Source organism: Pseudopodoces humilis, chromosome 1, assembly GCF_049639895.1.
Source record: "Pseudopodoces humilis isolate 2021_Gansu_Grassland_sample_001 chromosome 1, ASM4963989v1, whole genome shotgun sequence".
Taxonomy (NCBI): domain Eukaryota; kingdom Metazoa; phylum Chordata; class Aves; order Passeriformes; family Paridae; genus Pseudopodoces; species Pseudopodoces humilis.
In genome coordinates this window covers 19,353,831-19,379,254 of record NC_142200.1, presented here as the reverse complement: position 1 = coordinate 19,379,254, position 25,424 = coordinate 19,353,831, and the positions used below count along the sequence as shown (strand labels likewise).

Here is a 25,424-nt window from a genome sequence, read left to right as displayed (position 1 = left end):
ATATTTCTTCTACTCCTTTCTCTCCTGAAATAATCCCACATTCTTCTCATGTTTTACGATATCTTTGAATGGGGAGAGACCAAGTTTGGTGTGGCATCTGTGGACTTGCACACATGTGGATTAGACACCAATTTTTTCTGGATAAAGTTTCTTTATGATTAAGGACTTCCAATTTCTATTTCTCTCTTCTATCCAGAAGTTGTATGTCTCTCTTTTATCTTTCTCATCTATCCTATTCTAACAATTATCAAAGATCTGTGGGAACTTAATAGAATTTGATATTTATACTCTGTCAGTGCAGATGAAATTGGTCAAAAGCCTCTAAACCCCACTAATATGTGCAGGAGGATAAAGTGACAGATTGACGTGGAGACAGCAGGACTGCATGAGAAGTTAGCTCACACTAAGAACCCTCGGGCACAGGCTGCATGAATATCAGAAAGCAAATTCTTAAAACAGTTGTTATGAGACTCTTTTGGGGTTGCTTATATGTCGGCTTTGAACACAGAAGAGATACGGGCAATGCTAAGTGAATTTAAGTGGTGGTGAAGGCCTTCTGTGAGCTCCAGGGAAGGAACTGCAAGCATGCTTCACTAGCCTTTCTTGCCCCAAGGAGTCCACAAAACCTTATGGACTACATTCTGCATTGTAAGGGACAGGGCTGGGAGCATGGACTGCTTTCTTTTTCCTTTTTTTATTTTTCTTTCTCCACAAGAAAAGCACAGAATTCCCGAGCCATAAATTTGGCACTTTCTTCTGTATTTAGTCTGACTCACACTAATTTTATTTCTCATTCTATCCCCTATCCTAGTTCATTTTGATAACTATGTTGGTTGCTCATATGCACTTTAGTAATGCTTTGAACCTCCTGTGTTCTCCTGAGATCTGTCAGAAACGTCAGTGGGCAATATAAGAAGCACAGAAGGTATTTTGTATTCTTTCCCCTGTATATTAATAAGAGTGAAGAAAAGCTGTGTGCCTACTTCAGTTGTTGTGTAGAAAGCAGAAGGTTTTTTGGAGCCCTCCACAGATTTTTGTTGCTTTGTAAGAAAATATTTATATTTGCATATTGTTTCATTTATCTGGGACAGTTCAAATTATTTAGAATGTTGTTGTGGAGGGAAATGTTATTCAGTAATAGCATAGACTATTCCAGTTGGCAGGGACTTATCACAATCATCTAGTCCAAGAGCCCAACCATTCAGTGCTGACCAAAAGCTAAAGCATGTTACTAAATACATTGTCCAAATGCTTTTTAAACATTGACAGACTTGAGGAAACCAAAGAATATTCTGTTAACCTGTTTTCAATTGTCCCCATATTATTTTTATTTAGAAGCTTTCCATGGCCACCAGTACTGCATCCTATAAAAAGTTTACAAAAAAATAACTTTTTCATTCAAGAAATTGAATGAAACACCTCATTTTTTTTCTTTACATTATTTCATTCCTGAGGATGAAAAATGGAAATGTTTTTATACTAAGAAACTACTGTATTATAAATTCCTTTTCCGCATAATAGAAAGTCAAAATGTGAATAATAAAAAAAAATTAAATAGAGAGTACTTCCTAAATGGAAATTGAAAATAATGGTCCTAATGCTTTTTAGGTGATGGGGTTTTCCCCCAGCCCTGCAATGGAAGCTACACTGCAGGTGCTGTGAACTTCAGTTCTGCTGTGCACACGTTCTCACAGAGCTCGTGCTGGGTGGGGTGATAGCCTCAGCAGCATTGCAGGGAAGGAATAGGAAGGTGTGGAAGGGCAGGACGATGTTGAACCTTGGCAAGTTCTGATGGGAAGGTTTTCCACTGTCTCCAGTGTGAACTCTCCCCTGAAAAGTTTTATTGATAGTTTAAGGCTGTTAAACCCAAACTTGCTAAATGGAATAAAAATATATATATTTATTTTACTGGGGCTGGAGTTTGGCTCAGTTAAGGCATTTTTGAGGATTACAGTAGCATGGGGTCTATTTTTCTGTTTTATGGCCTTCAGTCCATAACTGTAATAATTGTTAATCTAGGTGGAAGGGATCTGAAAGTCTGTAATTGACATCTATTATTGCCCAGTTATAAGACAGAAGGGGAGTTATACCTCCAATAATGTTTTAAAAATAAACTACATACTAGTGGAATGGCATCAAAGCAAATGTTAACCACAGGAAAACCATTGGCACCTATGCATTCATTTAATGTATACAGTATCTAGGAATATTAGGTTTTTACTGAATTCTGAATTTATCTAAGAATGGATATAAACTCCTTGCTCTTGATTTTAGAACCGTATATTATAATGTATGTGTCAAAGAGTTTAAGATATTAACTAAATACTAAATAATAGTTTCATTCGCAATATTAATTTGCAATAATTTGTGAGAGGCTTCAATGTCACATTTCCCAGATAAAATATTAATTGCTCTTTCTCTTTTGTGTAATCAGTGGTTCAAATTACTTAATGAAGTAGTACTTTGAAAAGACATGGCTAAGGTGGGACACATGCCTAAATCTTCACATTTACATTGTCAATAGATTAAAAAGAAAATTACAATCTAAAATTAATATACAGCAGATGAAATTAGTCTTGAAAAATTCCAAGAAATATTAAAATAATCTGCCAGCAATTATACTGACATTTCAAATACTTGGTTCAATCAAAGATTTTGACCTGTGCACTTTCTAGTTTGTTCCATTTCTGAAGTTAATGGAAGATGTTTTAAATATGTGTAATCTGATTCCTTTGCAGAAGTTATATATTCCAGGCAGTAGTTCTTGACATTACAGATTTAATTGACACTGCTTTCCTTCCTCCTTCCTGAAAACACTGATTGCCAAAGATAAAATCAAGTAATTAATTCTGCTTTGAATTTCTTCTGACTTCTTTACCATAATTTAAATTTACATTTGTAAGGAAATGAAAAATATTACTTAAACGTGATTTTTCTTCAGTTGGTTTATGTCTGTTAGTAGTTAGAGCTGGCTTGTAACAGCTTGAGGAGATAGATGATCTGAGCTGAATAAGCTTCATATCTCGTCTAACAGATCAAGCTTTCATATTTAAGGATGTCAGGTGTTACGAGAGACTCTTGTCTTTTCAGTGGTAAATACAGTTTGAGAAAACACTGAAATCTGATTCTTCCCTTGCTTTTATTATTTTTCTACTCCCATCCTTGGGCTCAATCCTGGCCTGTTCACTTTCTCTTGCCCTGGCTCTTCCCTGAAGCTCAGATCTCTGGATTCTGGAAGATGATGTGCAGCTCAGGTATTGGGAGATTCTGGAACAGGTGCATGTGGCTTGAGAAGATGAAGAGAGAGAGAGAGAAAACCTTGTCCTTTATACATGTGGTCTGTTGAAGCTTCTTAATCTCTCTCTTCTGCCAGATGTATCCTGTGACTACAACAATATATAATTTTAGCTACACAGCTGGGAAGTCTAGAGCCCACTGTGACAACAGCTGACTATTTTCATCCTCAAAGATGCAAATATCTCCTCCTGAATACAGAATATAATATTCTAAAAATATGTTAAAGCAGATGTACTTATCTGTAAATATAAACATAAATAAAAGCAACCTCAGTTGTAATTAATTAGATTCATTCATAAGAATGAATTAGTTGATGAGTAAATGACATCTATTCAAATCATAGTTGATTCAGCCTTTTACATCTTTCGTGATGAAAACCTTTCCAAGCAGCCATGTGATGAGCATCAGCAGGCTCACTTGCCCTCATCTTCCCATTCCACAATCCTCTCTCTGATAGGGCCTGAGTGACATTATTTGCATCTCTGCACAGCAGCCACAGTCCCACTGCCAGACCAGTGTCAGGGTTACCAAAAAGCAGAATCCCCCTGCTTTGCACTCCCTTTGGGGGCTTTTGCCTTTCAGGTCCCAGCCAAACCCCAACCAGCCTGTGGAGCTCTCTTGCTTAGTGTTTGGTCACAAATATTGTCCTCATTTAAAGACCTGGATTTGAATCAGTGGCTGAGGTGAATGGAGAGTAATCCTTCTTGTTCACTGGCACGTGTATCACCACACCAGTAGAAGGTTCTCCTGAAAATGGCATCAGGGACAACATCTCAGGTGTAGGGGATGCTTTCTTTGGGGGAAAAGAGACTGGACCTTTGTAATTAAGAGAATAATCAGAGGAGGTAGAAACCTTTTCCTTCATTTCTGCCCTCATCATCTAGGTTTTCTTGAGTACTAGTTGTCATCACTTGCTTGTAATTTTTTGTTTTAGAGAAAAACTTTACTTGTTATTTTTTGAATTTAAAGATACTTGTCCCCTCCCCATTATAGCATGGCTATTTATAAAAATTTATAATAAATTGAGCTACCATATGAGAATTGCATGACTTTCTCAGAACTAATTTTAATTTCCTATTAGTGAGGAAAGCATCAACCTTTAGTGCACTTAAATAACCACAATTAAAATTTCTTTACTGAAATTTGCATAATGGATTTGCAGGCTATGTTGTTTTCTAAGAATTAGCACATATCACACACCATTTTTTAGCTGAATAAGTTTTAGGCTGAGAAATTTTTATTGTCAAAGAAGTAGTCTGCAGTCTAGATTATAAATTCATACACCCACTTCTTAATTGCTGCAGTGACTTCTGACTTCTCATAAAAGGCACAGAAGAAATAGAAAATATACAAACAAATACAGCAGGAAAACAGAAATATGGAATGGTTTGCATATGTAAAGGAGCGGAAGAATGGTATTTCAGCACAAAAAAATGCAAACCAACGAGATAACTATAGAAGAACACGGAATGCTGATTCATGTTTCTCAGAATACAAAAGCTTGGAGGGCAGTATCGGAAATAATAGAATAGAAATAAAACATAGGGAAGTTGATTTCACACAATGCATGCTCAAACTACAGAATTTACTGACACAGAATATTATAGGCACCAATAGAATAATGTGACTAAAAATGAAATTATGTGAATTTGTGGAGAAGTAGATTACTTGTTGTAAGCAGGATGGCTTAGGAGAAGTCTCAGATCTTGGAAACATGCTCTTTCTGCTACAGAAGGACCTTCCACTATCCTCTAGTGGGTAGGTAAACAAATACTCAATAGTCTAAAAAACGACAGCAGTTCTTATAATTCAAACAATTTCTAAAGTTTCTTTAAATTGAAAACTCTTTATTTTTGCCAAAACCCCTCTTAGTACATGTTCTTCCAGTTTTCTGTTGGGAAAGGAGGGTAGACATCCTTCTGTGCCAGTCACCCAGATAGGATGTTGACTGATTTGTCCTGGTCTTCAGGTTTACTACTAGTTTTTAGTGATAATTTTGTGTCTACATTTTTTAGAAAAATTGTCCTGAGGCCTGAAAAAAAAATCTTGCACGTGATAGGAGGTTTGGTGACAATTAAAGTTTCTGACTTCTAATTACCCATTTTTAGATGGCTGGAAACTTAAAACAGACACACCATCTTGCTGAAGAGCAGGGATTTTTTCACATTTAAAAGAAGTAAATGAATAATTATCAGTCACATGCCAGTGTTTAACCCTGATAACAGTAATCAAAAACTATTTAAAAGATGCCACAGAAGACTGAAGTAAATTAGGCTGAGCAAAACCTGACATATTTACTTGTCCTGTGTGACGTACATTTGAGCTCTAATCATGGAAGAGGAATCTGCTTTTGCCAACTCAGCTCTAGCTATTTTGGCAGGTGTACATTTAATAGTTTGCTCATGCTCCATGGCACACTATATGTGTGATGCCACCTTTTCTCCTGACAATATTTACTGAGAACTCAAAGAAAATACTACATGCATTTAATATTATTACTATTAATAATCTTTCTGCTACTCAGAGACTTTGGGGAGGGATGGTGTCTTGTATATGGAATTTGGAAGGTGAATAGTGTGATACCAGTTTCTGTGTGGAATGAATACAAATATCTGTGTATATGGAATGAATATAAAGTAGATAAAATATTTCATTAAAGCAATGCCATGGAGATGTATTTCAACATTTCATTTTATATTACTTTAAAGATTTAGCTGAAATAATTGTTGCAGTTGTATATGTGCAATTAAAACAAGAATAACTACCTTTATATGCTGATAATAATAATGCATGGACTAGTATGAAATCCATACATTTATTTAAGTATTATTGACAACTGATAATTTTAACTTACAGGAAGGAAAATGATACATGTCTTTCCTTTTTCCAGGATCCAAAAGAATCAGTGACAGTGAAGTTTCTGATTATGACTGTGATGATGGAATTGGTGTTGTTTCAGGTACTAATGTTTAAATTTACTTGTCCATGTTCAGTAGAACTATTTCTTATTTATAATTTATTATGAACTTTGAAATGTTTTTCTGATAAAAAATAAGCGGAACTTAAGTATATATTTTTCTAAGAGACACGAAATAAATATTATGCATAATGCATATCTAAACTAAAAAATTACTAATGGAGGAAAAGAGTCAGTGTGAGAATGTCCTTATTGCTTTTATAAAATGATAGGAATAGCATCAAGGTAGCATTTTTAATAAATGTCAAGAAGTCTTCATTTAATTTTTTTTGACAGACATTTGTGGTTGATATAGCCTGTAAAATTTCATGGTGGAAAAATAACACTGCCAAAGGTCTGAAACATGAATGCTTAAGGCAGGCCAGGAGATAGCAGATAATCTGTTTCACTGTGTATTGGAATTGAGCCTATTTGAGAAAAAAAGTTATCAAATCGAAGAGTATGTATCCTCTTCTAAGAGAAAAGATAATATTAGACAAAAAATAATTATAGCTGAAAACAATAAAATCTAACCATATGCTTTTGATGACTACAACAGAGAATATGTTTAAGATTATCAAATCATGGACATTTTTAGGTTGGATCAAGTCCAACTTCTAGAACTGCAAAGTCCACTACTAAACCTTGCTCCTGAGTCCCACAGCCACACAGAGTTTTCTGTGCTAGACAGTTTTTGGTTCTCTAGGGTGAGGTCCAGCTCAAGTGTTAATTAGTGAGGTTTGGGTGTTGCTCAGTAGAGGCTGAGCAGTAAAATCTGTCTGGTCTGCACAGCAGCTGTAAGACCTTGATCTGCTCAGGTCAGTCAACGCCTGTTCCTGCCACACAGCCATCCGTCAGCATATGGGGTATAGGACATTCTGCTGGAGGCTCAGGAAGGGGAGATAGGAAAGAGGAATGAGAAGGAGTACAGCCCACCTTGGAACTTTAGAGGGAATAAAAAGAGGTGAGACAGGCAATCCTGAATATCACAGGATGGTGTGAAGCCAAGTATTGATAAATCCAGACATTTAGTGAGCTACCTAATTATATGAGTTGGCCTAGTCCTGTTTTAAAAACTGTTACCAGTCTGAGTTTAGATTAATTTCTGTTTTGCCTCCATAGTCATCCTTTTATTTCCAGCTATTTCATGGTTAGCTCATAGGTTGTGCTAAATTTTTGACCCTGGTATATTACTATTTTATGCTATGGGTCTTGCACTTGCTGGGACAAGGAGATAACTTTCTCTGTTTTTCATAATAAAGAGTGTGCAAATTTTATGAAAAATCCCTTTATATAAACTGACATAAAATTTACAGACTTTATGATCTAAGCGGGGCAAGTCATATTTGTGCTAAGGTTCCAGCAGTTTTACCAGATTGAAAAAGAACACAAGGCCTGCAAAACCACTAAAGTTTCTGTGTTCCTTAAAACATTTATCTTCAAACAGTAGCAGGTGCAGTTTTCAGATTATTACCTTAATTAGAAAACTGTTAAGGAAAACTTACAGCATTTTTATGTTTCCACTCCCCTGCTTGCCTTCTTACAGCCAGAACACAGTAGCCAGAGTGGTGTGAAGTTCTGGAACCAAAGAGGCAGCCATCCTCAGAAGTTCTTTGTTCCTATTTACTGTACTTTTGGTCTTTTATGAGCTTTCTGTCTGTAATTAGTAGTCTCTAAGGCAATTCAAATTATCTGTCCTCCCAAAAAGAAGGGCTTTAATATTGCTGTGGGTCAGTTAAATTAAAAATTTACCAATCTAATTTGGGAGCTTAGAAATAAAGGTAGGAAAGAAGAGGATTTAATGGTTATATTTCTAAAGTGCCCAGTGTAACATCATTTTGAAAGTGACTTTTTATTCCTGTCCTGGAAAAAGGTACCAAGTTTTGTAGAATTTTTTTACCAGGTGCTTGAACATCAGCAGGATTCTTATGAAACACCTAGGTTTACAACTTTGACTCAATAAATTTATCCTTTGACAACTTGTAAAATTATGGTCTTTCAGTTTCAGTGAATGAGCCTACTTCCCTTACCTGAGTTCCTGACATACCTTTAGTTTTTTTAGGATCTTTAAGCCATTGAATTTTTGCTGAACAATTCTACACCTTAGTTGCATTTTAATTCAGCCTGGCTGTGTGGGTAGGAAAATTTGATGGTTTTTAGGTTTCAAAATATTAATTTAGTGCCTTACTTTTTTGTGCTGCTGCCACTACATTTGTAAGTCTTCTGGTTTAGTCTTGTCTTGTCTTACCAGCCACTCTCCTTATCATTCCCTCTATCGTTTGAAGTTCCTGTGTTCATTTGTAACCTCATCACAATCTTGGTTTGAGTATATGAGCTGTTTGCAAGAAACCATTTGTCTCTCTTTGTTTTCTTTCTTTCTTTCTTACTTACCCCAGTTCTTTCATTTTAAAACCATTTCCAGGTTTTATTAACATGACACTTTGCTCTTTTTCTGTCTGCTATATAAATAGTGCATTACATGTAGTAAGCTTGCCAACATCTTTCGAGTACTCTCAATGATCCTTTCCATAAAATTAATTTCTAGTATCACACCTGTGAACTAAACTCCAGAAACCTTTAATAAGAATAAAAATTATCTTTTTGCTCCTTTTCATCTTACTTTTATTCATAATGATTGATTAGATATCCTTTAAAGCTCCCTTCCAATTTAAACCATTCTGTGATTTTATGACCTCTTGGAAAAATTATTTACAAAATCTATTACTTCTTGTGGCTTGGATCTTAGCCTGCTTAGACAAAAGTAATAAACTTCAGTCTGTTGTTTCTGTCAACAGGAAAAGCTTTTAAGAAAATAGTGATAAACAGATTGAAAAACTTCAATGTCCTTTTTTTGGCTACATATGTATTCTCCAACAGAAATTGTCACAAAGGGTTATGACATATTACGTATTTAAAAAGCAGCTTTCTCCTAGATTTTCTATGTTTCTAAAATAGCTCTCTTCAAATATAATATGCATTCATCTTGGGAAACCCTAGAATAAAGTCTCTATTATATTTAATCTTTGCTGGCATTAATCTTACCATAGGATCGTGGAATGAGCAGCATTAGCAGTTCTGGTTATGTCTTTAGATTGGTTATACCTAACTCTCAAACAATTTAAAGCATTTATTTTGCTGCCCTGAGCAGTAAATCTTGGCCATTAAAGTTGTCTGTTGTGAGCAGTTCTGTGTGGGAGTACATCAGTATCTACACCTGCCCTTTAGGATATTCTTATGTCCTTTTTCATAAAAGTGATACACTATTTCTATATTGATTTTTTTTTTGTAAATTCCAGAAAGGTTTATAAAACATCATTTATATTATAAAAATAAATACAACTCAGCGAAAGGCTGGTTGACTTTTTGGGTTTTTTTTTTTTTTTCTTTTCAGTGTCCAAAGTTAATAATGCATTACAGTTAGCAAATTCAATCTATATGGATTGAAATCTATAAATTATTAAATTATATAAATCTATATAATTTATAAATAGTTTTTTTCCCAGATATTTTCTTGTGTACATTGAACCTAGGGAATAGAAGTAACCTACTGAGTCTGACTTTATGAACAGAGACATGTATTGTCAAGACCATTTAATCATAAAATTCTCACCTATTGTTTTTTGTAACACTAAAATATTCAGAAAGATATTAATGTTTAAAATTCAGTTCTACACCAATATCTCATCTGCATTACAACAGATTATGTATTATGAAACACTTGTAATCTGAGATATGTTTGAACAGATGAATCATGGATGAATGTAAAGCAGTGAATTCTGCATGGACTGCATTACAAGTCTCTATAGAGAAGAGCTTTTCCAAGTAAAAGAATGCAGTCTCCAGCTTTGAGAAAAAGAACATTTATAGGGATAAATTTTTATCATTACACAGAAGATAGCTGTATGTTTCAGGAGCAAATAAGAATACAGAGAAGATATTTATTCAGAGGATAGTTAGAGCCGAGTAAATTAGGAAAAAATAGTAATCATATCTACAGAAATTATTATTGAACTTACAAAAATATTTCTGTGTTTGAAGAAGACTGAAAAGCAATTATCCATTTTTGCTTCACTTCTTAAAACACCTGAGGAATCCTTTGTTCAAAAGAGTGCTTTCACTGTCATGTTGCAGCCTTTGCTGCAGAGGTAATGTCTTTTTCTCTTATTTGCTGATAATGTGGGCTGAATTTTTATGCCTGATTCCTGTGGATGATTGCTTCTCAAAGCAGATGCAGGAAACACACTTTGGTTACAGATTGAAATCAGCTGCCTATAGAAAGACATCTTACAGCATTAGCACATGGAGTGGATTACTTCTATCCCTACTAAAATACGGATTTCACTGTAGATCACCAGCAAGCCCTAAATGGGAGCCTCTAGTGACCCAAAAGCCCAGTAACTTCAGACATAAACACTGTCAAGGTTTTTATTTTATTGTATGTTGATACCAAATGCCCTGCTCTAAAATCTGTTCTTTCTGAGCTCTCCCTTGACTTAAAAATGTTAGTCTGTGTATCACAAAAATCCTCCTCCCAAACTGAAATTCAAGCCTTGTTAAATAGTCCTTATGCTGACCCCCTAGATCAATGGGTCTTTAACCATTTTCCTTTCTTTCAAATAATGTATGTATTATTTACAACTTTATGCCTAAACTTATTATTATAATTCTTCAAGCTTTTCTTGTGTTTTTAATTTTATTTCTTAATGTATACTTTCTATTTAACAAGTTTATTCTCTTATTTAAATTTTGAATGTAATACTTTAATTATTTGAAAAAAAAAGAAATCCTTCACTATCATTTCCTCAGCTGAAAAATCATCTTTCTCTTCAAACATCCAAATCCTCTCAATGCTTTTCTTTAAAGCAGTCAAAACTAGTCAAAACCATTTTTAAATATAAGCTGTATCATTCCACTTTGAAAGGTGTAACTTGATTCAAATTTTATTTTCAGATTATTACTAGTTATCAATAGCATTCTCTTTGTAGAAAGTTAAGAAATTATGATCTTGGTGTGCCAGTTTATATTCTGCCACACTTCTATGTCTATGGAGTGACAAAGTCATTAATAGGCAATGAAAATTGCAATGAAGTTGCATCCCAATCAGAGATGCTCTTATTGGATACTTCTCACATAAGGGAAAGGCCGGTTGGGGTGGGTTACAATTGTGGTGAAGAACACTTCTAAGAAGGAAATGCCACAAGACTGATAAATTCCAATCAGTGCTGTGAAGAGGAGGCTAGTTTTGGGGACTTTGTGGACAGATGCAAATAGACATGGATGAGTGCTTAACTAAGAAGAAACATCTTTATAAGTACCGGTGGTGGTTTGGGGTTTTTTCCCCAAGCTTTGCACATAGCGTAGGAACAGCGCTGAAAACTCAGCAAGTTCTAGTTTATTGATGTGTGGGAATGCTTTTCCATAGGAAAAGACTTGTCTCAGGTGTAATGAACCCATAAATACAATTAGTGCTGTAGAGCTAAATGTTCCTGTGAGGAACTGAGTTGCTATGCAGCAAGTAACCAGTTGTTCCTACTGTAATGTTTACTGATTCGTTCTTCCCATATTTGCAAAATAATGTTTTGATACAAAAAAAAAATAAATCCCTAAAGCAATGCATAATGTATCCTTAACTTATAAAGTATTCAGATATTAATCATTCAATTTATTTGATCAGTGACTGTCAGCAATTTTTTTTTAGAGGACATTTAAATTCTTCATTTAGATGTTCAAATCACCCCAGAAGCTGAGCACATTTATGTAAAAGAACTGAACTCTCTCCAAAGTGCCCATGTGTGAAATCTTGGTATGTTAAACATTTCTGGCAATTTGATTATCTAATTGTTTTTAATTAGTGCTTGTTCTAAGCCCAACCACTGTGAGTGTTAAAAAGTTAAATATCTGAAAGCTTGACGCCTCAATCAAGTACAAATGTTAAAGTGGAGAAAACATCACTTAACATCAGTGTCAGAAACAAGTCAATTATGTTGCCTGTGATGAACAGCCATTCTAGTACTGCCTTTCTAGAACAATTTCCATACGAGGAGTTTCTTTCAAGTAAATCAAGCAGCAAGGCATCTAAATTAAAATCTTCATTAGTACACTTCAATTAATTCTTTTTAGGACTATTTTAGGGCTGTTGACGTGAACTTAATATTGGGAAGTTTGTGATTTTCTGCAGTTTTGTGGCTGCAAGATTTGTAATTTAATAACAATTCAATCATCAGTGTTTACTGAACATGTACCCTGCATAGCATAATATTAGTACAGCTATGCTGTGTGGATTAATACTTTAGGTCAAATATATTAATAGTCTCTCTTAAATCAGATAAAACTAAAACTTCAGGTCTGAAGAAGCTGTATTTAGTGTGCTTTGTAAAATCCCTCTTTTCATATGTATCAGTTTTTAATGAAACCTTCCCATGAAAGGAGAAGGTGGTGGCATTGCAGTTACGTTTGTCGTGTGTCTGTCTTTTAAGTGTCTGCAGCTCACAGTTGTTTATCACTGATTATCTCTACACTGATTATCAGGTTCTGTGTACTCTCTATGTTGGTTTAAGAGGCTTGCCATAGTTATAGAGCCTTTGATTCTATGGTAATGACTCAATATTTATAGCTGCAAGCAGGATAATGTTTATCCTATTTTTGCTACTGCTATAAATAACTATCTGCTTTGCTCAATAGCAACTCATTGGTCAAGCTGCACTTATAACCTGTCTTTTCTGCCTATAATTTCTTTTCACAAGAAAATGTTTTTACTTACCTTCTCTGATGTTGTTTCCAAGATGTGCAATATTTTTGAAAATGGAAGTTAAATCATACCTACAGGCAGTTAAATCAGAGCTACATTGACTCTACAAAACTGAAGGATAACTTTCAAATTACCTCATTAATCCACGTTGGTGGATTGTCTTACTCAAACAGCTGCCTTTCAATGCGTGACCTGTTGGCAAAAGAGGAGTTTGTAAATATAATAATTTTTGTTTTACGTAAATGAATTATAAATGTCAAAGTTTATTTTCTGGCAACAATATTATTAGACAATATTAATCTATTTATTTGATCAAAGCTAAACACATCTAGTTTTCTTCAAAAAAGTAAAAAGTTTTTGTCAAAAGCAAAAATTTATCAAAATTTATCAAGATTGCTCAGAATGCTGATTGTTTCTGCCTTTTTATTATCATAAGGAAGCAGTACCAGTGTTAGTTACCAAAAGGTGTGTCTAACTCCAAATTAATGTAAAGCACTTATTTGATCAGGATTAGATTTGACACTTAATTAAAAAGTAATATATTGCAACAATACTGCTCAAGTGGTCAACTACTGTGATTTATTGCAATACTGCACAAGTGGTCAACTACAATAAGTGATTACAGCTGGAGGAGGATTTTTGTTCTAAAGTAATTAATTTGTTTCTATGTGCAGGTTTAATTAATTCAATAATTTTGATTTACTTGTTCTCATTTCTAGGAATTTTTTAGACTTTTTAGTATTTTTTTTGAATTTTAAAGATTTTTTGTTTGTGTTTTGTTAATTGATTACCTTGGCCTTCATTATGTTTATTCACTTAGAAAACTTTATGACATTGCTCATTCCCCCTGTACCTCGATGTCTGTACATACCAAATATTATATAAACTGCTGATTTTTTCAAAGGGTTTACCTATTTCTTCACATTACTGCTCAAACATTGTTTCAAACCAGACATTGTTTTCCATCTCCAAATGCAACAAATTCTCCTTGTGTATGCAGAATACAAAGAACCCTCTCTGTCTTTTCTGTCAGTAGATATGCATTATTAGGATAATAAGACAATATTTCTCTCTGTGTTCTTGTACTGTAAATCATGCTTTTTATTTCAATATCTAGAACTTTATAATAACTTGCTGCTCACTTATGTGTGGTGGATTGACGCTGGCTCGGTGCCACGTGGCTGCCAAAACTGCTCCATCGCTACCCTCATGAGCTGGACACTGGAGAGAAAGTGTGACTGAAGACTTGTGGGTCGAGATAAGGACAGGAAGAGATCTCTCACCAGTCACAGTCATGGGCAAAACAGACAACTCAGAGAAATTACTTAATCACAAATAAAATCAGAGTAGGATAATGAGAAAATAACGCCCTGAAATTTCAACGCTTTCCCCCGACCCCTTCCTTCTCTGGTCTCAAGTTCCCTCCTGGTTCTCTACCTCTCCCTCTCAGCTCCAGAGGGAGATGGGAATGGGGGTTGCACTCAGTTCATCACACATTGTCTGTGCTGCTCATTCCTCCTCAGGGGGAGAGCCCTTCACTCTATTCCTCTGCTCCAGAGTGAGGTCCCTCTCATGAGAGACAGCCCTGGATGAGCTTCTCCAATGTCAGTTCATCCCACGGGCTGCAGTTTGTCACGAACTGCTCCAACATGAGTCTCTTCCTTAGGGTTCAGTCCTTTGGGAACCAGCTGCTCCAGGGTGGGTCACAAACCTGCTCTGGAGTGGCCTTCTCTCTCCCCAGGTCCACAGGTCCTGCCAGGATTCTGCTGCAGGGTGGGATTTCCACTACTGTTACTTTAGCTCTTTTACTTCTGGTTAAAGTATTGCAGAATTGCAGAGTGTATTGACTTCCAAACAAACTTGCAAAAAAATTATTTTTTTATCTCCTACACTTTACTAGGGAGTGAATAACACCCTGTTTCAAACACAGATAAAATTTCCTCATCTTGCCTTTGGTGATTTCAGAATTATGTTGCACTGGCCCCTATATGTTTTGTGAGGGCCTATGATAATAAATTTACTTCATATATAGGATAAAATCTTTATTTCATTACTGACTCTTAGCTGAGGATGCACATAACATGATTTGACTGCTGTGTAGTGAGGAGAGACTACCTGATCCTCAGCATCCTTATATTAGTGTAATGTAATGATGATGTGTTTTTTTTCCCTTTATGTACTCATACCAGATACACACAAAGCAGTTTACACCTAAACATAGGAGGAAGAAGTTATTTATGAATTAGGATTGTTTATAAATGTCCTTGGTTGTAAGGCCGTAAGCAAATATGAGTACTCAGTTGAAAATATTGAACATTCTTCGAATCATAAAGTGGAATGAATTCATAAGGTTTTGTTTAGGTACTAATGAACATTTTCCAGGAATAAGAAAAATCATGAGCAGAAGACTATTACACTCTTGGAAGATTCTCATGGGAAAAGCATAACAGTTGAATGAGCCAGAATTTTTCCAGTGCCGGGTGGATCTCTCTAAGTAATCTTTACTTGGTTGCTGTCTTTGGAACAAAGAAATCAGTTATATCAGTTGTCATAGCCACCAGGAACTCTCTGAAGACCTATTCCTGCTAAGCATTATAATCAGGTTAACAATTGAAAATCCTCAATTTCTTATCATCGTGTTTTAATTTCATCCTCACAAAATTTGGGGAAACTTACTTGAAATTGCTCTATATCTAGCATCTTTTTTTTTCAGAGAGTATTGCACCACAGGACAGTGAATTCAACTTTTTCAACTAGATTAAGACAATCACTTTTAATACATCCAGCTTTTTAAAAAGATTTTTATTAGAAGTCTGTGTTAAATGTCCATCTGGTAGCTTTTTAGGCCAGTGTAACTTGGAGGCTTTTGCCTAGACCATTTATGCCTTCTATTAGGCTTATTCAAGATTAGCCTATTTGTGAAGGAATTGTGTTTTTTAGTTCAGAATTGTGAGTGAAATCCAATGTTACTGAGTCATTGTTACTATAATTGTTTCTGAAATACAAATCTTTCTTGAACCCAATCTCATTATTTAATTCCATATTACCTTCCTATCCCAAATTTGTAAACTAAATTTTGGATTCATTTTTAATTATGGACATTTATACTTGAAAACATTACAAATAACATTTGCAATATAATTTAAATTAAAAATGCAATAGTGACCTTTTTTATTCTATGGAAAAATGAGTTTAATTAGTTTAATTATTAATGCATCATATTACCCATAAATGGTAAGTCCCCAGTTTGGTGCATGGTATTCATTTCTATACTTTTAAAGTATAACCATGGGAACTGTAGTTGTACTTCAATAAAGCATAACAACAGGAGTCAACTTTATGTATGTTTTATTATAAAACCCAAGAACACGTGATAACATTCTTGATCAAATCCCATCTTTTATTGAGTTTCTCACTACTACAGATATGGCAGGCAGTTGAAAAGTGCAACTTCAGATTCACTGAATATTTGCATTTCTTTTTAGATTACCGACATAATGGGAGAGATCTTCAAAGTTCAACACTATCAGTGCCAGAGCAAGTAATGTCATCTAATCATTGTTCTCGATCAGGGTCCCCTCACCGCGGAGATAGTATAGGACGGACTAGATCGTGGTCTCCCAGTGTCCCTCCCCCACAAAGGTAAACTCTTGTTTAACTATGCAGTTATATAAATTAAAGTGGTATTGATCTTGTACCAATACTGGAAATAATTTCCAGACTTTTAAAATGGAAATGAATTGGTTAGATCTTACAAAATTACATAAAGCCAATAATGTCTTTTTCTTACATTATAGTGATGTGCCTAATTTGTAATTCTGTTGGAATCCTAATATCTCACTAATGCAAAAGTCTAAATGTTATTTATGGTTTATTGTTACTATATTATTTATTATTATTATATGATTACATAATGGTATCTTACTTCTGCCTATTTATATCTAGTTTTCCACCAAAATTCAGTACAGTCCAATCTAAGGAAGGAAAAATCATCTCTCTGCATTTTCATTTTCTAGAGCTATTTACAGGTGCCATGTTTTATAGTATATGATAGTTCAATAATTCCTTATCATTCATATGACAGTGGATGTTTTCAACCCTTTTATTTCTGTAGAATTAAGGTTCTGGGGAGCCTCCCTGGCTACCCATAATATCTTCCTTTCTACTGTATTTTTCATACTTCTAAATCATCAAGAATAAACTGACAGACATACATTTTTATAGTGAAAGATGTCAACTCCTGATCTTGGAAGATCTCTGGTAACTATTTATCTTGAGAAAATTAGACCAGGAAATTTCTTCCATAAGTTAGTACTTTTGGATAATGCCTAATAATTGATTTGATACTCTGCATGATAAGGTTTTTTAAGAGGAAGGAAGCAGAAGGACAGATGTAAATGGGAATGAAACCTGTTTTTCAGTACTTTTGTTGCTATGTATGGGTAGGTTTCCAGATGATGTAATTCAGTTGAAATGAAAGTGGAAGTTATCTCTTTTGCCCATAATGTTCACAATTCCCTTTTAATACTGAAGATCTGTTATCCAATATTTCCTGGCAGGTACATGTTCCTCTCCCTTTCTTGCAGCCATCCTGATTCTCTTGTGTTCTGCTTTCCTTTCTTTTACCTTTGTTCTTTTTGTTAAGTTAAAATTCTCTTGACTTCATAATATCTTACTTATGTTTTTACTTACCATTTCCTCTAATGGATGTAGCCTATATGATATCCTTTTGCATTAGTGAGATATTAGGATTCCAAATCATCCCACATCATACAGCTAAGAGGCAGAAACTGTGTGTTTCTACTTGAAATCTAATCCTGTCTAAAACCAAGTCAGCCTGACTTGAAATGAGACATAAATGGTAGACAAAAAGAGGCCTATTCTGATTTTTACTATACTGATTTCAGTCTAAGTAATTTCCTATGCTAAATCACCAGAATTTATTTGTCTTGGATATAGACATAAATGTGAGTGAAATATCTTTGTGTGTATGTTTGTGTTTTATGTTTTTCTGTCGGCATCCATGCTGTGTGCATTTTGGGCAGATCTTTTACCCAAGCTCGTAATTAACACTTGTTTAACATCATTGAAAAATCTACTTCTCATTTTCTTGTAGTCTTGGATTTCTTTACATACTCAAAATCTCTTTTTAGCTCTCCTAAAGCTAAATTTTTAAATATAATTTTAAATTTATTGCAGCTGTTTCCTACAATGTCAGAATCAAATGCATTATTTGCGTAATATTTCCCTGCCCACACACCAAATAAATTCTTTGAGGACTTACTGAGCTCAGAAAATTGGGTTATGAGAGCTTAAGGATTTGTAGAAGAGAAGTATAATCCATGGGTTATAGAAATATCTTTCCTAGATCTACTGAAAATGTAGGTGTACTCAGGAAATTTGTAAGAATTATCAACCACATTTGCACCCTGTTCAGGTGAATTTGTTATGCAAGTGCTGCATAACATGTGCTAACTGCAGTGAGCATTCTGCATGCCCAGAGATTTCCCATTACTGACACCTCTGCAGGCAGGAGTTTTTGGGCCATGGTATTTCTTAGAAACCATTTTGCAGTCCTCAGTCTTACTTAATTTTTCAACAAACTCCACCAAAGGCCCACTGCACCTTAGCTGACAAGAAATTGTTACCGCTCTTGTTATTCTTTACTAGCCAGGGTAAACTTAATATTCGGACTCATGAATGCCAGAGTGGAAAACACTTTATAACAGATGAGGTGGAGCTGAAGGCAAAATTTTATGTGTAATGCAACACCTTTATAGCACTTATATGCAGAAATAAATAATGTCATGGCAGCAGCAGTAAAGGATACATGTACAAGTTAACACTAGTCAGAAACTGCTGAATGACAAACAACAAGTATGACAAGTACCGAAAGGGCAGACAAAATGACATAAGAATTTACTGATCTAAAACTTGAGGGAGAGCATTCAATTTGTTATTTTCAAATCGATACAAAAAAATTATGTTTTCATTATCCAGTAATTGTTACAGTTAACCATTGTCTCCTGTTTTCCTATTCTTGTGGGTTTTACAGAGCACGAAAAGTAAAGTTAGTGTGTGTCAGTAGGTATTGATAGATAAACTGAACAAAACAATTGATAGGCAAACTTTGGTTTCAATTAGTACAGGTGATTGGTGCTCCTTAACTAAGCACTATGGGTACTACTTACAGCTAATTAAATGGTTATGAGTTTTTTAGATGTTTTGCAAGTGAGATTACAGAGTAAGTATTCCAGGGCAAAACAAGCAGCTATTTTTAAATTCAGATGACAATTTTTTCAGCAGGCTGCACTCTACTGTAACAGCCACAAGTCCCCATTGTGTCTTACAGTTTACATGTTTATAGTAAAACCAAAATCAAGAACTCATGAAAAATTGTTTACAGTGTGTGTTTCTGTCAGAAACTAATTTTTTGCTTGAAGTCTGGGAAGGCTAATGAAGTGTTGTGCAAGATTAACCTCTTTAATAAATGAAAAAAAAAAAAAGCTTTCCTCTTATTTCCATAAGAGAGATATTTTTTTAAAGTTTAAGATTTAAAGTTATTTAACTTAAATGTATAGAAATGTCCGGACAGCTAACAGATCTTGTTACCAACACGATTGCTGATAATTCTTTGTACAAAGCAGTGAGAGTCATCCAAGCTCACTCAAAACTCAGAATCTGATTTCTTTCATCCTCAGTCGGAATGTGGATCAGGGACTGCGAGGGACTCGATCTACTCCTGCGCATTACAACACCCTGAACCGAATGGACAGACACCGTGTCATAGATGACCACTACTCCCCAGACAGAGAGAGGTAAGTATCTGCCTGCAATTAGAAACAGCTGTAGCCTACACACAGCAACGTGAGTAACTTCAGTATGGTAGCTGAAATAAAATTTCATCAATTAAATTAAAATAAATGACATACCTAATCCCAGAAATTATCATTTCTCATTTATCCACATAACGTACATTACAAAATATCAGTGCACATAAAGCTGACAAAATTGTCCAGTGAGTATGTTTGACAGGAGGGAATCTGAAAAAAATCTGTGAGAAAATGTATCTTATAAAAGTTGAATAGATTAGTTGTCCTTTTTTTATAAAAATATTTTTGTGTGTTATATTAGTGAATCTTTTAAGTACTAAATATCTTTTAAATACATCCATCAGTAGACTTGATCATTTTTGCTACTGAATAAAGAGGTATAAAAATAGATAATTTCAGCTCAGTATTAATGCAATACTCTTGTTGGATACAGTGTATTTTATAGATGTAACAAAAGTATATTCTACTGCTGTGTTCTGTTTTTGTCTTTGCTCAACCTTCTGAGACACTTTGAAAAAAGAGAAAAAATGATTAGGACAGCATGTATGAAAGTCTTTGTGTTAAGAGGCACATCTGACTATAACTAATGTTTTGCCTAATGAAACTTCCCAAACAGTAAGCAGAGCTTTAGCAACCTCTGTGAATTTTAATGATGTAAAAAAGAATTGCAGCAATAATTGAACAGTGTAGTTAATTTTGCTGAATTAATTGTGGCAATGACTTTGTGGCATTAAAAAAATTATTGGCCTTTTCCACTTCATTGTCTTCAGGTAGAAAATCAAAACAAAAAGCATTTATTACCATTAACTTTTTGCAGTCTTTCAGCTTTTCTGCACCAGTTGGAAATTTCTGCACTTCATAATGACAGGCATAATTGCTAGCTTTTGTCTCATTTTATAATATGCATATGCCAAGGAGTAATAGAGACATGTTTTGTAATCTTGAATAATATATGACTAGTATTTGAAATTAATACCTTTACAGATAGCCATTACAGGTTATTCTTCAAGTGACATCAAAACACATCTTTGTGGTTTCCAACTGTAATACAAAGAATTTGAGAAATTGGTGGCTTTTTGTTAGCAATATTGAACAGAAAAGATTATTATTTCTTAAGAGACCGGTAATGTGATGGTCAATTATTGTATGGAATGCAAGGCTATTTTTCAGAAGATTATGATATTTTAATTTCAGAAGATAAAAATAATAATTAATTTTCCCAAATACTTGTAACAAAAGAAGTATCAAAAGGAATTAAACCCCAAATCTATTCAAAATGATTTGTAGTTTAATTTGGTGAATAAAAAAGTCAAGTGGGCAGAAATAAAGCTAATGAAAAAACAGCATTTATCATTCAGAATAGTAACTGTATTCATAACAAGTATGGTAGATGATAAGTCAAACTCCTTTTTGCATTAAACTAGTTAATATTTCTGTTTAAATTACTGAGAAAAAAAATCTATTCAGTTGATTCATTAGAATATAATTTTCATACAGAAGGCAGTAGCTTGAAGATTCTGAGCTGTTTCCTTAAAATATTATTACAGAATACTTTTGGAATACAATGTTATGTTGATTTTTGGGCCAGTCATCCTTGAAACAGGATCTAAACTTGTCCATAGAGCCTGTGGAATGCTGCTGCATTTGCTCACTGTGCAAGTTCATTTGTTGCCTCCCAGAGAAATGAATAGCTGTGGAAGGTTGCTTGAAGTACTGTACCACAATGTTTTTCCTTCCCTTGAGTCAAATAATCCCTGCTGATTTAGAGAAAAAATAATTGGGTTTTTCAGAAAAACAATGTCAGAAGGTTGTTGGAGGTGAGACTATTGAATTTGCATGACCATTCTAGATTAATAGGTGTTTGCTTGATAGGTGCGCTCTGAATCTCTGAACACAGTTTTATATGTTGTCTGTATTTTCCAAAACACACAGGGAAATTCTCCTCTTCACACATGGTGAGTGGCTGCCGGTGTAATCATGTTATTGACTAGTTATACCTCTACTGCAACATGCAGTCTCTGAACAAGAAAAGGCTACTTCCAAATATTTATGATTTTTTTTTTATAGTCATTGTTAATTTGACAGTGATTTTATGCATGGAAGGATTTCAAAATTTTTTAATGAATATTTGTGATACTGTCTCTGCTGTATAATAAAAACCCAGTGGTACCCCTAAAGTAGCTCTTTAATAGTATTGCTCCTGAAAACTTCTGGAACTGCAGGCAGTTGGGGGAAGTTGAAAAACTGCATTTTTGTATAGGTTTGTAATATACATGTTGTCCATACTTGGCTCTGAAAACAAATCACATATCTCCTTCCCACAGCTCTGATGCTTTCTTGTTTCCATGAAACAGCTTTTGAAGCTGCTTGCTAAAAGAGGATTTTGAAATAGTACCATCTATAGACATGCTCAGTTGCTAAGTTAAAGTGTGACTGAGAATATGAATAAGAAAATTCTTTCCTTCCTTTTCTAGATAATTCAACATTGAGCTCTCTAAGGTATATGGCACTGAGGAGTTAAAATCACATACAAAAAGCCTAATGTCCTCAAGTCTAATGGCAATGTAAACATTACTTCAAAATTAGTCATAGTTAGAAGAGGAAATAAAAGTATTTTTAAAAACCTTGAAAGACACATTTTTTTAAAAAAAATTAATTGGAGATAATTTTAATTTCAAATGCCAAAACCTTAAATATGCAAAATATGGCTAAATCATATACTTATTTCTGTATAATGTAAGGGTAAATTTATAGTTTAAATTTGTATCTGCTGCTGTATTAACAAAAGTGTCAAATTGTACTATGTACACTGATAACTCAAAATGAGAAGCCATGTTAGTTTGTTACCTGTATATTTAATATAAATCTACTAGTTAATTGCCATCAAAATGTAAGTTTTTTGTGGGTACTCAAACTCTTACTAAATAGCCTAAATCTTATGAATTAGCCATAATGATTATGACCTAATATGGACCCAAATTCCATGAGACCATTTATCTGTAATGGATAACCTTGTGTCAGGTTGAAATGTTTTAATAAATTCTCTAACACTGACTTTTACCTCACTTGAGAAGCTGAAGCTAATCAACCTATAGAAACTACTGAGAACATTTTGGAAACAGTTGGATTTAAACTCAGAGTTTTATATTTAAACAATCAATACAATTAGGTGAATTAGAGGAAAAATGTGAGAATCTTAGCATAGTTCTAGAAAGAAAAAGACAAACTACAAAACCACCAAACTATATCTGTGTATTTCTTTCTGAAAGGTTTATCACCAGTTAACAATAAACACCAAGACAGTGTGAGAAAATTGTACTCAGGCCCACAACTTCAACAAATCTAGATACTATTTAGCAACAATTAATTTAACTATATTTAATATCCTAGGTGGGTTCTCCCTGAGGAATAAAATTGCTAATGGTGAATTTATCATAGGTATGTTAAACCAGAGCATTCTGAGAATGCCTAACTCAAATGGTCTTGCAGGAGGAATGTATGAGATAGTTCCTAAAGTGTGTTTTTCTGAAAGGCACTTACAAGAAACAACAGAAAAGGGAAGTTATCCACTATTCATTCATCAAATGAATTTTCAGATTGAATATTGAACACTTTCCATTTGAAAGAGAAAAAGTTGCTACCTGTTTTGTTAACCTAATAGGGCAGTCATAAGCATGGTTATTTAGAGAAATATTGTCCATTATTTTAAAATCACTTCAAAGATGTTATCTGGATGTGCTAGGACTAGTAGGACTATCACACCTGTGCTGGTGTGTGTGTGACTATCACACACTAGAACACTAACACCTTTTAGTGAGAGGAGATTTCATTCACATATTTCAAAACACGCTTGGTTTCTTTCATTCTGTGGAAAACATGGTTTGGATTTTCTTATCATGAATGATGAATGATGAAATACAGGCCAAAAAATTCCATGTGCTATAATCAAACCAGTGAAGACCAAAATAATTCACTACAATGAGCCTGTTATACATTAGCTAAAACACAGTATAAATACCTGCTTCTATTATTTGGCGGAAAATTAAAGGTGGGTAAGAGCAACATAAATTTTACATTTCTAAATATCATCTTAAACTGTGCAGTTGCTTTATCTAAGGGTAGCAGGCTCCTAATCCAATATTTTTATTAAGTAGGCACCAGATTTGATCAAAATAGGAAAATATTTTTTTTATACATTTTCCCATATTAAAACACTGAAAAGAGCAGATTTTTTTTCAAAGTCTTTATTAAATACACAGCTGAATAGTATGTAATTAGGTAGTAATTTATTTATTTAGTTAAATTTTACTATAAAATCATATAAATGCTGATTAAAATACAAAGGTATTGTAAAGTATAGAGTGTTCCTGATGCTTTAATTGGAAAGTTTGGGATAATTTTTTTGGGTGTCAGTTGTGTGTATCATGTGGGTAATGTACCCACATGAGGATATGTAATGTCACTGCTTTGCTTCTTCAAATACCCAGTAAAGCAAAAGAAATGCATGCTGAAAATTTGCTTATAGCTATGTTATAAAATGTTTGCATCAGTTTGAATCTCAATAATTGCAGTGTTTCTTTAAGTTCTTTTTCTCCTTTCAAATCACTGTTTAATTGCACAATTATCTGCACCACCCACCTGGTGCCTCCATGAGTCTGCTGAAGGACGATTATCTCCAGCAGGAATGTCGGAGTAGGAAGGTGGTAAAGAAGAAGCTTTGAGCCAAATTTAAAAAATAAACCGCTGCCACCAAGAGTCACAAATATATTCCCCAGAATAAAATGCATGAAAAAGGAAAAAAACAAAATCAAACCTGTTTTAAAAATAATGCAGTTCTGATAAAAGGCTTCAGTGTTGCATCTTTGGAGCAATGATTTAAAATGCATTATGGGGAGCACTGTGATAATGTGATACTGATTTTCTTATTGAAAGTCATCTTGATTGATTGTGTGTCAGCTCACAAATTCTCTGCTGATAATTGCTATTGTTTCACAACTGAAGTCTTCAAATTGGCAGTTATATTCAGATGGAACATTTCCAGGATTCATCTATCCCAGGAGATTAGCAGAAATTTCTATACAATCAATATAACAAAAAGCATCCATACCATTATTGGTGGAAAAATTGTTGATGCTTATAAGTAAAGAAAATCAGTTTTTTTTCTTTAAAAACACAATTTTTAAATAAAACTATTCTATTAATGTATTCAATTAAGTGTAGCAGGGGAAATTACATAACCAGTGCTTTATTCTTGAATGGCATCTGACATTTTCTAAGAGTTAAGAGCTTGACTTCACATTTTACTCACATGGCTTGTTGGTGTGATTTGCCAGGTGCTTGAGAAGCAGCATGGAAAACATTCTATCACAGAGAACATTAACTGTTTCTTTATTCAGATGAGAATATAATCTTTTGGAATGGTATAACTGGACCCTGGAAAAGTAACTAGCTGAAGTAGTTTCCATTATTGAAATGAGTAAGCTGCTCATAAAGTCTTTTCTCTGAATCCACATCCTTTTATTGGTTCCCATCTCCTTTTTCCTTGAACAATTCTGTGCTCAACCTCACAATCAATGTGATCCCAAGCACA

The 25,424-nt window shown here is 34.3% G+C and overlaps 1 protein-coding gene across 29 annotated transcripts in view; it reads left to right on the top strand.

The window, feature by feature from the left end:
- The window catches only part of RIMS2 (regulating synaptic membrane exocytosis 2), a 446,037-nt gene that overhangs the window by 267,531 nt on the left and 153,082 nt on the right, over positions 1-25,424 (top strand). For 27 of the 29 annotated variants that reach the window (XM_088059427.1, XM_088059422.1, XM_088059375.1 and 24 more), the window contains 3 exons: positions 6,188-6,256; positions 16,487-16,643; positions 19,703-19,819. In XM_088059427.1, the coding sequence (XP_087915553.1) occupies positions 6,188-6,256; positions 16,487-16,643; positions 19,703-19,819 (343 nt within the window). The remainder of the gene's footprint in view (positions 1-6,187; positions 6,257-16,486; positions 16,644-19,702; positions 19,820-25,424) is intronic. The other 2 variants (XM_088059340.1, XM_088059325.1) reach the window with 1 other exon arrangement.